Here is a 16,103-nt window from a genome sequence, read left to right on the forward strand (position 1 = left end):
AAACCTCGGGAGTACGTACGAGTGATGGAAGAACGAACAGTTGTTCGGGTGAAGTGAATGTCGGGACGACATTTCTTTTGAGGGGGAGAGTGTTACGAGAAAAACTACTACCCCCATTTTCATTACTACCACCCCATAGAAAACCTCAAAATAATGATGAGATTAATATTAAAACACAGAAGGCAGCCTGAATGATAAAGAGTGGAGATGCAACCGTTGACCACCGGGTATTAACAACACAGTTGCTCTTACAGCACCTCAGTTGCCGTGAACGGCGTATCGGAAGGCACCAAGCCTGCATCTCCTGTTTTATATCTGCGATTATTATACAATTCAGAATAATGACGAGATTAATATTAAAACTCAGAAACCAGTCCGAATAATAATAATGAGTGGAGATGCAGCCTCGGACCATCTGCTGTGAACAACACCACTGTTCTTACAGGACATCCGGTTGCCGTGAATATTGTGTTTGAATGCTCAAGGCCGGCATCTCATGTTGTGCATCTTTGATTTATTATTCCAGTAAAATAATTTGGAATTGGAATGGCGACTCTGCGCTGATCCATCTACCTCATCACCCTGCACCATCACACCGGAATACTGTAAAAGTGCAACATAAACATAAATGCAAATTTCACATGTGGAAAAGGTAAGTACACCCCGACATTATCACCACTTCAAATACCTAAAATTAGAATCAGGTGCACCAGCTCAGGTGCAAATGATTAGAACATCGTTAGAGAGGATCTTGGAGGAACCTGTCTTATTTAAACCTCAGACATTTAGTTTGGTTTGCTCTTTGTTGTGGAAGTGTGCTGCGTCACCATGCCGAGATCAAAAGAGCTCTCTGAGGCCTTCAGAAAGTAGGTTATAGATGCCTACGAGTCTGGGAAGGGATATAAAAAGATCTCCAAACAATTTGAAATCAATCATTCGACTGTCGGGAAGATCATCTACAAGTGGAGAAGATTCTAAACAACTGCCAACTTGTTCAGGCCAGGCCGCCACAGCAAGTTCAGCCCGAGGGCAGACCGCAAGATGCTGAAAGAAGTCTCTAAGAACCCCAGAATGTCATCACGGGACCTACAGGTAGCTCTTGCCACTGTTGATGTCAAAGTGCATGAGTCTACCATTAGAAAGAGGCTGCACAAATTTGATCTACATGGGAGGTGTGCCAGGACGAAACCTTTGCTGTCCAGAAATAACATCAGGGAAAGACTAAAGTTTGCCAATGAACACCTAGGCAAAGACCAGCACTTCTGGAACAATGTGCTCTGGACAGATGAGTCAAAGGTAGAGCTATTGGGCCACAGTACCAGAAGACATGTTTGGCGAAAACCAAAGACAGCATTTGACCACAAGAACCTGATACCAACTGCAAAGCATGGTGGTGGAAATATTATGGTTTGGGGCAGCTTTGCTGCTTCAGGGCCTGGGCAGCTCACCATCATATAATCCACTATGAATTCTTCATTGTACCAGAGGATAATCCTCACATTGAGGATAGTGTGAGGCCATCTGTCGGGAAGTTGAAGCTCAACCGAAGATGGACCTTGCAACATGACAATGACCCGAAACATACCAGTAAATCCACCAAGGAATGGCTGAAAAGAAAGAAATGGAGGGTTCTGGAATGGCCAAGTCAAAGCCCAGATCTAAATCCCATCGAGATGTTGTGGGGGGATTTGAAACGAGCTGTGCATGCAAGAAACCCCTCAAACATTGCACAGCTGAAAGAATTCTGCATGGAGTGGGCAAAAATTTCTCCCAGTCGATGTCAGAGACTGGTAGACAGTTATAAGAAACGCCTACTTGGTCGTTTCTGCCAAAGGGGGCAATACCACCTATTAGAGCCAAGGGTGTACTTACTTTTTCCACATGTGAAATTGCATTTATGTTTATTTAAATTATACAATGGACTACAAAATGTAAATGTTTCATGATATTTGTTATATTATATCACCTTTATCTTTCAATATTGTTGAAATGAAGATCAAATAGCTGTATGTTGAAAAGTCAAAACTTTACATGGGGTGTGCTTACTTTTTGACGTGACTGTGTGTGTGTTTGTATATATATATATATTGTCACGCAACCACGATTAACACCGCAGTTACGGATGGCCAATTGCGAGGCTTTAACTACCGAGGCGAAAACTCAATGCGGATGCGGATTCCAAATCAAACACTTAAAATTAAACGCGCGGAATGGCGGACACAGCAAAGCTCCGCCGCCGCCGCCTTATCTATTAAAATCAGACACCCAGGAAGCTGCGTTCAGATATATACAGAAAATAATACAAGGATTTATTAATGAAAAGTAAAGACAGTGAAAAAGCCCGCGCCGGTAATAACTCTAATCAGAAGCCTAAATTGGGATCCCACACACAACAGATATCAAACACGATACGAGGGAGATTATGAATTGCAAAAGAAACACGTCACGTCGTGTACAGTGTACACGGAGCCCGGGCTTATCTGTCTGTCGTCTTCTTGTAACACGGCCGCCTCAGCCGCCACCAGGCCTTCTCCAAGCTCCGATCCTCTCGCCGCCCACGAGGTCGGTGCACCAATCTCCAAGGCACCCAACGCAGGCCAGCGGCTTCACCCAAGATCGATCCCCACACGAAGCACGAAAAGACAGGAACGGGGAGAACGCAGGTGTGACTGCACGTCTCGTCCCTCCAACTCGCTCCGGGACTGGTCTCAACTCAACTCCTCCGGCTCAACTGAAGTGAACTCTCTGCGGGAGTGCTGGCAGCCAACTCTTCTGCAGAACTCTTCTCAACTGCTGCGCAACTAAAAGCATGAACCACAAGAGACCAAAAGCTGCACTGCCAGACGCCAGAGAGGCAAGAGAACAAGAACCAAGAGAGCGTTCGGCGCTCCCTTAAATAACCTCGCTGGTGACGTCACGTCCCTTGGTGCGCCACCCAATCAGTGCCCTCCACCGAATCACAGGCCTGTAGTGTTGTGATAGCGCGTGGCACTCGAGGCCCAGCGGAGGTGTAGCTGGCTGCGGCCATCATCGGCAGTGTCCTAGCCTGGTCTCCTGTCCGTTTGTTCCGAAGTCATTGTCAGGGAAAGGAATTATTTAATGTTGCGCTAGTGACCTATCTAATGTTTATGTGGTCTGCAGTGCCATAATGGACAAAGGTTTGACTACTAGGTGAAACTCACAGGGGCGTTACCTTTAATCCCTCACTACTTAACGCTCGAATCTCCAGGTAGATCCACAATCATACATCTTACCCTGACAAACGCCTCAACATCAAGAACTTATTACATGTCGAGTCCCTGTCACGACAGTCGAATACGTACCTATACAGATCTACCTAGCTCTAGATGTTGCTCTACCAAATTCACAACTATATATATATATGAGAGGATATACCCAAGAGCATATACCCATATATATATGAGAGGATATACCCAAGCTCGATCAGTTATAAGGACACGAGCGATTGACGGCTCAGACTTGGTGGGTTCACAACTGGATAAAAGAAGCACCATTCGAGATTTGGATTCTAATTTCTAGAAACTGAAATTGTCTTGAGATAATTGCCTCATCAATATTACATTAGTCAGGAATAAAAACTCAGATGGGTTATTAAGGACCATCAGGGGTGGATAAGGAGGAAGTCTGATCCGGTATACATGTGGATCAATGCCCTCAAGACAACCTGTGATGGAGATGAAAAAACTATGGATGAAAAGGTAGCGCAACTCAAAATCCCCCTAAACAAACGGAGTATAAAAAAGTGTTGTTAAACAGAAAATATGTGAAAACTCATGCATATTATAGGAGGTTGCTACCTATGAGAGAGAATGCAATCTATAAAATGATAAATGTCGATTTGTCTTTTTACCTCCGACACCAAAGGTGGATGGAGGTTATGTTTACCTTCGCAAAAGCGGAAGGTTATGTTTTGATCGCTGTGTATTTATTTGTATGTCTGTGTGTGTGTGTGTATGTTATTCGCATAACTCAAAAAGTATTCAACCGATTCGCATGAAATTTGGTGGGATGATAGGTTATTATCCGGGAACCATTTGATTAGATTTTGGAATCGATCGGGTCAAAGGTCAAGGTCAAGGTCATGAAAAGGTCAAAATCGTCTTTTTACCAGAGCGCGGTCAATTTGTGTCCAATTTGTATGAAACTAATGCCAAAATGCTTTGCTACACAGATCTTGTAGTCTTTTATTTTGGCAACAAAAGTAGCTGCGGCGAAGGTATGCGCTCTACCGAGTGCCCGTTCTAGTTTCACCTGTGTCTGTCTGTTTGTTTGTGAACAAGATATCTCAAAAAGTTGTGGATGGATTGGGACGAAATTTGACAGAAAGGTAGTGTATGTGGCAAGGACAAAATGATTCAATTTTGGTGAGGATTCGGATCCGGCTAGTAGAATGTTTCAAGTGATTCTTCACCATTGGGAGATAGGGCCAAGAGCGATACATAGCAGGATATCTCAAAAGGTTGTGGACGAATGATTTTGATTAAATGTGATTCGGTATTGTGATTTTCTGGTCTACTCTGGGATACAAAACGTAAACTGTTCACCTGGCGAAGGTATGCTCTATACTGGGTGCCGTTCTAGTTGTGTGTGTTGCCCATACGCTGCTACACTTGTGGATGGATTTGCACCAAATTTGTCACAGAGGTAAAAGGTTGTACCGGACAGGTATTAGCGAGGTTAGTGGCAACTTTGGCTGCCGGGAGACCCCCGGAAATATGATGGGGTATATTCCTCCCTGTTGCAGTTGGTTTGAACAGCGCCACCTTTGGTGAAGTTGAGTACTACAGAATGGATTGAATGTCCAAGACAACGAACTACCTGACTGTCATCTTCTGTGTTTATTCTTGCCACCACCATGGCTAGCTCTTGCCGTCACTGGGGACGAGTACTTTTGCTAGTAGCACAATAAAACTACTACTACTACCTCTTTTTAACAGCCTCAATTATTCCAATCATTATTATCGGGTTTGGCTGGAGAATGTTTTTCACCCAGGTCCTTCACTAACCAGCTGGCCAGGTCAAACGTTCGACTCAAGGTGGCCAGGTTGTGGATCTTTGCTAGTGTGCCGCTCATATCTCACCAAATTTTCGACGAAGACACCATGGGATAGTTAACATCCACCAACTAATGCCAACACATGGAATGACCACTTTGACGTCCTATGAGAGGAACGGCACGCACACACACAAACACACAGACACACGCACGCACGCACACGCACACACACACATGAATGTCCTGTCTGTGAAACTCCATGGCTAGGCCAATAATATACCCATGGCTACATAACCCAGAAGCAAGTGTGCATACCTTTTAGACAATCCTGCCAGCTCAATGGAATAATAAAATTCAATTGAAAGGCATTATATTAGTACGAGCAAAAGTACCCGTCACTTCACTGATGGATTTAATCAAAACACAGAGACACTGGCGTTTCCCAACCAACCACCCCCTCCAACCACAACCCCAGCTCAACCCCCCTCCCCCCACCACCTGTTCACCCTAACCCCTCTCTCCACCCCCTTACCCCAACCCCTCCTCACACCCCTCTCATCTCCCAGCTCCTCACCTCGGCTACACATCCCTTGCTGCTAGAAATATTTCCCTCACACAATATCCCTGGCTCCCTCTGGTTAATTTACCCGTGCAAAGAGCGATTTAACCTCAGCGTTGCCCCGAAAAAAAGGAAATTGTAATACCCTCTGCCACCACTACGAGGTGGTGCTATGCGGTACACATTTACATGGAGAATTTACGATTTACTTTGTACTAACATAGTCCATGACTCCACAGGTCATTTTAACATCTGAGCCACCTTTTCAAAGTGTAAAAAGAACTTGCCTACCTCCTTTTCATTAAAGAGTGGAACCAGTCTTACATGCCTACCAATATCCCAAGAGTTCTGACTTGTTGTCGAACTATCCGGCAAGGATAAGATTTCTCTCCGTCCTCCCAGTAATTCAAGCTCCTTGAGTTTAATTTCCATCTGATACTCCATGTCTTGTTCCTTTCAGTCCCTTTGATACTGCATGTCCCGATCCTTTAAGTCCCATTCAGCTTTCCTTTCCTCTGCTCTTTCCTATGCTCTTTTCTCCTCGAGTTCTCATTCCTTTTCTGCTCTCCTTTCCTCTCGTTCCTTTTCTGCTTTCCTTTCCTCTCGTTGCTGCCTCTTCTCTTCCAATTCCAACTCTTTTAATCTTTCCTGGCTCTGCAGTTGTATCTCCATTTTCCATATTGCCTTTTTCCTCTCGTAACCAATCCAATACTACCTCTTCCCATTTTCTCTCTCTCACTAAATATTCTACCACCAACGTCTGAATCTCTGCCTTCTTCATATTAACTCGGACCTCCAAGTTACAGGATTTGGCCAACGTCCTAAGTTCCGATCTTTTTAACGCCTGGAACTGTGCCTCGTTAGGGGACGTCACAAAATTTTCCACATCAAACACAATTGTGACTATTAGTTAGCAAGCCTGTTAACCTTCACACAAAAATTGTAAAATTTGGGAATGTTAGGGAATGTCAAATTTGGGAATGTTTGGGCATGTCAATTTTTTTTTATTATTATTTTTTGTATACTGAATCGAGGCTCGTGAAAGAGCTGACATTTACTTCACAAACAAATCAACCAGACAAACAAAATATATAAAAAGAGGGAGCGGAAGACAAGAGAAGGGGAAGCACACAAACACTTGAGAGCACACAACATTTAAGAGCAGGGAGATGTGTGGGAGGGAGAGGGCTTGGGGGGAGGAGGCGTGGGAAGGGGGTGGGGGGTGGGAGAAGTATAAAACACAAGGACACAAAGGACTTCCAGGACAGAAGTTGGTATTTCAAAAAAGTGGAATTGTGGTGAAATTAGCGGGGATAGAAAAGATCAAGGTTTTGGATGGGGGAAGATAAGAGATGGTGGTGAACAGCTGTTTTAAAGACCTGGAGGGTGGGGTGGGATTGAAGAGAGTGAGGGAGTTTGTTCCAGAGGCGGGAGAAAAGAGGAATGAAGGAGTGAAGGTGAGCAGAGAGTCTTGATTTTGGCAGTTTAACCATAAGAGGGTTGCAGGCAGATCTTGTGCGACCTGTAGGAATATTTGCGGGACAGAGCCCAGAGAGAGCTGGGGGGGGGGGGGGGGCAAGGCCAGAGAGGAGTCGGTAGAAGACGGATTTGGGAATGTTAGGGAATTCAATCCTGGACGAGCTCCCAATTTCTGTTTCGAGTTATCTCCCCAAACTCCGGTTACGGTGCCCCTCTCGAGAAGGAACGCGGCAGAAAGATTTGTTATTTTGAGTGTTCTAATAAACCATGGTAAAATCACACCAATGCAATTGCGTAGAACAACCAAGTAATTGTATTAAGAACTCCCACATACACAATAATAACATTCTTAAAGAAAGTACCATGAAAATATCACTTGCATCAAAGGAACAATACATATGATGGTACCATCATTCCCCAATGCTCTCAAAACAATAAACTCAATACGCCAACGTGAGTGGAATGTAACATTTCCCAAAGTCCGTGCACGTATCTCCACGCTGGTTGAAGCCATGCAGAATGACGAGAACAGACAGGTATCGGCACGACGGCGAACGAGGAGTTACGAGGTAAGAGGTCGATAAGGGAATTGAGCCGATATGGGAACCAACGGCGATCAACACGATGATATCGATATGGGAATCCCAATGACAAAACAAGATGCATCAAGCACACGGCCTCTTCGAGGAAAAAATGGCCGATCGGCCTGTAATGGAGGTGCTTGCTTTCCCGCCAACAATAGTTCACGCTTTGTAAAAAAAAAACAACCTGAGAATGGCACTAGCTGATAGGAGTGGGGACGCAGAGGTCATCGGATGACGTCAGAGGCTGGAGTACAAAGGAGTTGGAGTGCTGACATTTTCTCTCTCATTTTCTGGGTTTGGTGGCGGACGGTCGTGTTCCCGACATTTTGCCTCTTTGGTTCGATCGCTCTCTCCGGACTGGCCTCTATAAATATATGTATAAATATGAGTTTAAAGCATGCTCTTTTCTTTTCCATTAGGGTATCAAAATAAGTTGGTGAATCACTGTCCTGACTCTTGATAAAGTGAAAAAATCTCTGTGTGCCTCTCATAGATTTTAGCAGAGTACTGTATATGACCATGGTGCTTGCTAAAAGCGTAGTGTCGTTGAAGAGGTGCCACTGATCCGCTGTATTTACAGGAAAATAAACAGAATGGATTATATATTTATTACTATATGAAAATTCAATTAAATTAATTCCTATAAATATGCTCAACTACACAGCATACATCACACCATCTTTAGCAGCTGCAGTGCCATTGGCACTGGGCATAAGCTTGCTAATCAGGGTGCTTCAATTTCACTGGATGTGCACCTTTGGTGACTGTTTCGTGTAAGTGTTTTACATTCATTCTTGGCAGAAACAGAATATTAAAAGAAAGAAGCATATTGCTAAGTAGTCCTTTTATTATGAATAAGAAAATAGAAATTTATATATTACAACTACTACAATTAAAAGTAACACAACAGAAATGCACACACATGAATGTGCCTTTCAGTTTTCTTCGATAGGACTGGGGTGTTATCCCTATGTTCTTCCCTTTGTCAAAGTTGTAATCTTGAAAAAATCCTACTCACCTGAGAAACCAATATCTTGAATGGTGTTGAGTGATAGACACAGGCAAACAGGCCAGTAGGTAACACTAACACAGACAACAACCCCAAAAAGGGCAGTGTGAAATGTTCTCATCAGACGTGGCCACACATACAAGGTATATTGAAGACAAAAGGAAATTGCTCTTCTTTTGAGAGAGAAAAGGCAACATGAAATTTTTTTATTGAGGCAGATGCATAGGACAACCACTTTGTGTTATAATTCCACAGGATATTTGTGAACATTCTTTTTGATGTTATTTTGTCTGAAATAAAACAACTGACAATGTGGTTCGTAAAGTCACAAGGTAGTTAGCCGGTGATGAAGGCGAGGAAGATAAAATGGATGCTGACTCTTGTGAACCGACACAAATTGTTAAACATGTGTGTACTCTTGTGCTGACCTGCAAAATGCATTCGCAAAAAAAAAGAAAAAAGAGGCAAAAAAGAACCAAGCCCAAATAAATCATAAAAATGAGCACACAATAAGGCGCTGCACCTTCGTGTTGTGGTAAATCAAAAAGCTGCTCCAATACAGCACCTACACAATGAGTCTTTGCCAAAACGATGGCGTTTTCATCATCGACAAGGCAGGAGGAATATTGTGCACAATTAACAACACCTATTTCTTTCGATTGAAAACAAAACCCTTTTTATATTGCACCAGGCTGAACAACAAATTTAAAAGATCGTTTCCGTTCCACTCCAAAGTTTTTTTGTTTTTTTTTTGCTGAAAATGTGCTTGCCGGAGGTATAGTAAATATTAAATGGTGGTGATGTGGGAGAAGTAATCTAGAGTAACAATTAAAATACAGTTGGAGTGCAGGGCTGAAGGAAGGGGATGGAGGAGTAAGAGGGCTGGCTGGAGGAGGATAATAATGATACGGTAAAAGAAGGAGAGAAATTATTTGTTGCAAATGTTAATGCTGAAGGAAAAAGATGACCAAGAATGAGGAGCAATTCAGGAGAAGAAAAGGTGGACATAGAGAACATACATAAGGTGTTTCCAAAAGGGAAGAAGAGGTTGGATAGTAAAGGTAAAGTAAAATAAATGACTGCAGGAAGAGTCTGGGAGGATATTCTAGAAAAGGTACAAGAGAGAGAAAAAATAATTCTGCATTGAAATAATCTTAGCGGCATGATGTTGAAATCTTAATTGTATGGCAACGTCATCCTGAGTGGCAGGTTCTACTACAAGCAGAAAAGACCATTTGTTGGAGCATCCACCTTCCGCAATGAAGCATGTCTGAGTATATTAAGTCAAAACTGTGGTGTAGCTTACAAATAAGGAAGCCCTCTCTGAATTGCACAAAGGCCGTAGAACATATCAAGCCATAATGCTGCCTTGCAGGCTGAAATCCCATCTGTAATTCACAGGTTGTATGCATTTCCTAGACCATGGAAGATTGATGCTCTGAGTTCCATTTTAGGGTGTATGGGCTTGAGGGATGTCCCGACCATAGCTCTTCATGATGCCTATTCGGTAATTACATTCTCAAGAATGAGAAATGAAATTGTCCCAATAGAACCGGTTTTTTGAGAAGCCACCTTCCGTTGTTAAATCTTTTTTTTTTTTAAATAAAGTAATCGCAAAGAGTAGTTTTAGTGTGATTTTTAAAAGCATAAAAAGAACAGAAGTATGTGGTCCAGTAGTAGCTGTCCTGTTTGTGCATCAAACATTGGTAAAACCCATGACTGCAATGTTAGCAAAACGTGACTTAAGCAACAACAGTTTTCAGTGCATAGTGTTTCATCCATCATCGATGCTTTGTAAAAAAGAAATGGCTATAATATAAACTATTTTCCAGATCCATCGTTAGACAAAACGAGGCACAATCTCATCAATGACTCGCCTGACTTATGCAATGGCGGAATATCTTATACCCTAGATTTAAACATAAATAATGGAGTACAAAACAACACCAATGAAAGAGAATTAGACCAAAACCTAAATAATGGAAGCTTCACCAAGTTGGAACACAATAATATTTCTTTCACAATCGGTTAACAAGGGTAACATCTGTCCTGAAGACCTGAAGAGACGAGATTGAAGGGAATGTGGAAGTTAGTTCCACAGGAAGGAAAAAAATGAGGAACAAATGAGTGTAGGTGAGCAGTGATTCTGGATTTTTGGAGGTTCACTGGAAAAAGGTTTATGGTGGACTGTGTGCACCCTCCAGAAACCTTGGGGGACAGAAGGGGGGAGATGAGGAGGTAAAAGCATGGATTGAGCAGAGGGTGCAAGACCATAAAGGGGATGGTAGAAAACAAAAAGACCACCGACTTATGTGAATACCCATAGACTCAGCTTCATCATGAGAGATTCCAATCATTTTGAAGGGTTTGGTTTCCATGGGGCCAAGTTGAGCAAGGTGTGAGGCAGGGGAACCAGCCAAGAGGGAAGAGCAGTAATTCATCAAGCTGTAGATGAAGGCCTTGTAGGTGGATAGGAGTTCAGGTGTGTCCAGGAAGGCCTTCGTACGACGGAGAATGCCCAGTCGGCGACTGGCTTTGGTGGCCAGTCCAGTCGGTCTTTTCGGAGAGACATACTAAGAGTGTGAGCTTTGTATGATACAGGATGCCCCATCGATGACCGGCTTTGGAGGCCAACTTTGAAATGTGGATTGCCCAAGAAAGATCATGGCTGAGAGTGAGACCCTGGGATTCGAATGACTGAACTTCCTCAAGAGGATTGTTGAGAAAGTAGATGGAACAGTTTGCCAGACGGTCATTTTGGAGAGAGAGCAGGACAGTGTAGGATTTTTCAGGATTGAAAGACATATTCCAAGTGTTTGACCAGCTTGTGAATTTGTGAAGGTCTGAAGAGAGGGAAGAGGTTCCCCACCTGCAATCTGAAGGATTACGGACGTCACGGCAGAGGGTGGAGTCATCAGCAAATGGATAAAGAGGATTTTCCCAGAGAGTCAGAGAGATCTACTGACCCCAGAACACTACCTTAACAGGGAGAGCGGATGAAAGGAATCAGTTGAAAAACTACATGTTGGCTACAAGAGCAGAGGAAGTCAGGAAGTCATGCGTAGAGTTGGCCTTGGTTGAGTGGTTAAAAATGGGTCCATGTTGTCTGAGAGAGAGATGTAGATGAGTTGTCACTGCTTGGATGACGATACAACACACAGACAAATAAGAGGTGGAACAGAGGGGAAGTCACAGCAAAAGGTTCTCCTGGAGGTGTAAGATCAGTACAAGGGCAGTGAGAAATTGAGTTATTGATGTAAAGTGCAACTCCACTGCCAGGGCTGTGTTCAGGCCTATCAAATTGGAAGAGACAATATCCGGGGAGATATACTAATGGGTCAAGGATGTCCTGTGGGAGGAAGGATTCTGTTATACACATTATATCCAGTTTATCAGCATTGGCCTGGATTGAGAGGTCTGTCAGGTTGGAGTGGAGACCTCACATGTTTGAGGTCTACACATTTAAGGGCATGGGAGGAGGTGTTGGGAGGGTGCGGGATGGGGTTGGTCGGAGTGTTGAGTGGGCAGGGTTATTGGGAGGCTTTGAAGGGGTAGGTGAGGGGGAATGTTTGAGTGGATGGGGTGAGGGAAGCATTGAGGGGTGGGGTGAGGGAATCATTGAGGGGTGGGGTTAGAGGGGAGCATTGAGAGGTGGGGTTAGAGGGGAGCATTGAGAGGGTGGTATGAGGAGGGATGCGGAAATAGGGGACATGAAGTGGATTGATGCTGATTCTGAATTCCAAAATTTGGCAAATGGAGATAAATATCATGGGATAGGTGTTAAGAATTTTTGTTGAAGGCACAGAGAAAGGTGACAGGTAGGTGCAGGAGGAGGGTTGGTTGACAAAGCGCTTAGCTGACAGAGAGTTTTGGAAAATAATTTGTGAAGACGAAAAAGAGAAATAGATCATGGTGAAGAAGAACATGTGGGATAGGCCTACTCCTCACGAAGAAATAAAGAAAGTGAAGCATTTAAAATGCTTTTAAAGGAAGAAGGAAGAAGTATATCTCGTCAGCGCTGATTCAGTTTTGAGACAGAAAAAAATGGAGTGCAGGAAGTAGGGGCAGAAGGAAATTCACATCGAATGAGATCATTGTGTAGTGAAAAAATACAGTTTTCTTGCTTGTTTGTACTTTCTGAAGTGATCAGGAGAAAAAGGATAACATTGAGGAGGTAGAAATATTTGGGAAGAAACAAACAAACGAGGAACACATCGACACAAGGAACATATAATTTTCACGGAGGCTATCCGAGGAGTAGGCCTTGAACAACACAAAAACAAATTCAACAAATACAGCACAAGGAGGTAATTTTTAACATGGAAAATTGGAAACAAACAAACAGCAACACAGGGACGAAGGTATCACAGAAAAAACATGACAAATCCGGTTCGGAAAACAGCTTTAATGAGGTGAAAGCGGCAGCTGCAGATTCGACCAAGGCCTGGAAAAAGTCCCCAAATCAGAAGTTGATATTGACCCATCTTGGCCATCCTTCCCTTAATATAATTTTAAAGCAGACAACCATCACCTTCAAACACCTTTGCATCTGGCGCCTTTAACCGCTTCCAGGTTCTGTACGTTGTGTGTTAGAACATGGAACAACATGTTCACATTCTGCTCACCGCAATGTTATAAGTTGGAAGAACTTTGGAATGAATCTCAACACTGATGCAACATTACACTCTTAATTGCCAAATGTGCGAAACAGACAAGTACAAACGACTCACTGCTCCTCAAATATCGTGTGAATAATTCTGCAATAAACTTTTACAGATTTCTTTTCTCAAAATGGCTGTATTGCCATACGTATTGTCCTGTGCACTCTGTGCAGCATATCACATATAACCAAAACAACGTCTTTCAATTTCCAATGGAGAATTTAAAAAAGAAGCACTCCCCAAATAAAATCAACGTAAGGAATATCAAGGAATGTAATTGGAATGTTGATGCTCAAACTGCTGCAACGCACATGCAACTGAGGGCAAGGCAGGATGACAGCCAATGACCTTTGTGAGGACATCAGCGTTCCTTCATAGGAACCTTGGTTGGCAAAGAATTTTGTGGATAACTTCTGCAACTGACTGCATTTTGTGAACAATGACTCCAAGACTTCAACATGCTGCCAATTTTTGTGTCTGCTGCCAATAATCCCGTGTGTCTGAAGCACCGTTTTTGGCACTTGCAATCAAATGCCATTCTGCACAGCTCTTTTCTCTGCATGATCTGTACGAGTTCAAGTGATTCCAAAGTTGGCTGTCCCGGCAACCCGCGTGGAGCTTCTGTGCATACCAATGCGGAGCGTTGGGGTGGGTGGGCGAGCGCAGTGCGGTTCATTCCTGGCATTCGAATAAGCAACGGATCTGGGTCTGCTCCTCTGTTTAATTCAAAGTCTATATTTTAATGACAAATATCCTTGGGGGTACGTCTTGACAAGAGATTTCATTTGATGTTCTTCATTCATTCTCATTTGGGCAAGGCGACCCAGGTCTGGAGACTTGCTGGGTTTCCTCTGTGGAAATTTCAAATGAACAGTAGAGAACATAGGCAGCGGGTGCACAACTGAACCATCACTATCCCATGGCCTATTAATGAAAGCCAAAACCTGTCTGTGCCTGTGCTAGGATCTCTTACTGCCAGCATCAGGGGCAGCCGTGATAATGAAGGAAGGACGAGACGCTCTGCATCAAGGCAATAACATAAGCCAAAATCAAGAGGATGCCGGCAAGGAAGAGTGGGGAAGGAAGGAAGGAGAATCGGTGAAGAGGAAAAGAGACTCGATGAAACCCTTTTATAGTGTCTGTAGTTATCGGCATAGCGATCTCATTATTCTGCCTTACAAAATATATAGTGCACATGAATGGTACAATACTCTATCTGCATTTCCAGCTTAAAAATACAAACAAGGCATGTGGGGGCAAAACAAAATAAATGGGAACAAAGGAAAAGTCATCAAGTTACATGACAGATGAAACATGTTACACAGCAAATGATATGCAAGAGAAAGCACTCATTGTTAAACTGTAAATACAAAAATTGTGGAACGTAAGGGAAGATCAGGACAGTAGTATTACATCTTTTTACTTCGCGCATGAGCAGAAGAATTAGCGTTCCATCCGGAAACTGGAGGGCAATATTTAACCAAAATCTGTTAGGTATAAACACAAACACTGCATTGAGCCAGTGGTGCAAAATGTCATTTTTGCAAGCATTCGCTCAAGGACTCAACCACCTTGTGCCCTCAAGGCCAAGGCACATAATCATTTGGGAAACAAACCTTGTCCTCAAGGGTGACGACTCGGGGCAAATGGGTCACTGATGGTGAAGTCCTACCAAAGCACCATCGTTCAGGAAACCCCTGACCGAGAGCCTCGGTGCTTGGGAAGTTTGGAAAGGCGTGATGCGGGAGCAGATATTTTGCGTGTATTGCTAGTTTTTCCTGGGCTTTGTATTGCTTCCTTTAGCTCCTCTTTGTTAACAATTTGACAACCTGTTGTCACTTCCTTGACAGTCTTTCTTGAAAGATCCATTTTTGTTGTTTCTTTTCTTGGCTCGTTGTTGTAGCCCACCTCGTTCGGACATTGCAGACTAGTAGAGTTACGCTCTGCTCCCTGAGAAATGCCCTGTGTGTGGCAATAAAAGGAAAGACCATCATTTGATGTATTACAAAATGTGGTGTTCAAATAAAAAATGCAAATTTTCATTAAGACTGTGCTATGATCATCATGAGGGCTAATACATCTTCTATGAAATCTGTTCAGCTATTCAAAACCAAAAGCATTTTGATTAGATATGTTCAACTTTTAGTATTGGCAATTTTACAAGTTGATATTTTTGATGTTCAAAGCTCTTCCCTCATGGCACTTTGACTCAAGGATCAAATATGTGAAGCAAACAAGAACTTCCATGAACGATAGATAAAGTACTCAGAATAGTCCAAGATACGCCATGGGTATTAAAAAAAACTTCTATATATTAGTATATACTAGCAGAGTACCCGCCCTATGGTACGCATTCCAAGAATGCAACACATTCTTCTGACACCTACCTTTATTTGGGTGGTGTATAGGCAACTGACAGCTCCCTCAATCGCTCACGGAAATAAAATAAAAAACCCACGTTATGTGCAAGAAGCAAAAACATGCCTACTGCTTATAATTCAAAACACCACATAGCACTGGAAAAGGTGGGGACAGAAATACTGGACTGTAAAGGGTGTGGACTTGTAATACCCTGTCCCACCTGGAGGCGGCGCTACACAATACACATTTCCATGGGGAATTTGCGACTCCCCCGCCACCCACAAAGATTAAAATACCCCGATACACCAACTGGGGTCATGCTGATGTTATGTAGCAAGTCTGGATGTAATTGGGCCAGAACTGTAGGAGGAGTAACACAACAAACACCGGCTGTGAATTATAGTAAGGATAATTACAAGGAAAATATATAAAT

The 16,103-nt window shown here is 43.1% G+C and overlaps 1 protein-coding gene across 5 annotated transcripts in view; it reads right to left on the reverse strand.

The window, feature by feature from the left end:
* Window positions 1-13,033: 13,033 nt before the first annotated feature.
* LOC137425066 (uncharacterized) overlaps window positions 13,034-16,103 on the reverse strand; it is a 769,181-nt gene continuing 766,111 nt past the window's right edge. For 4 of the 5 annotated variants that reach the window (XM_078776254.1, XM_078776250.1, XM_078776252.1 and 1 more), the window contains one exon: window positions 13,034-15,271. In XM_078776254.1, the coding sequence (XP_078632380.1) occupies window positions 14,996-15,271 (276 nt within the window). In that variant the 3' untranslated portion in view covers window positions 13,034-14,995. The remainder of the gene's footprint in view (window positions 15,272-16,103) is intronic. The other variant, XM_078776255.1, reaches the window with a different exon arrangement.

This window comes from Myxine glutinosa, chromosome 4 (genome assembly GCF_964187855.1).
Source record: "Myxine glutinosa chromosome 4, kmMyxGlut1.1, whole genome shotgun sequence".
Lineage (NCBI taxonomy): Eukaryota > Metazoa > Chordata > Myxini > Myxiniformes > Myxinidae > Myxine > Myxine glutinosa.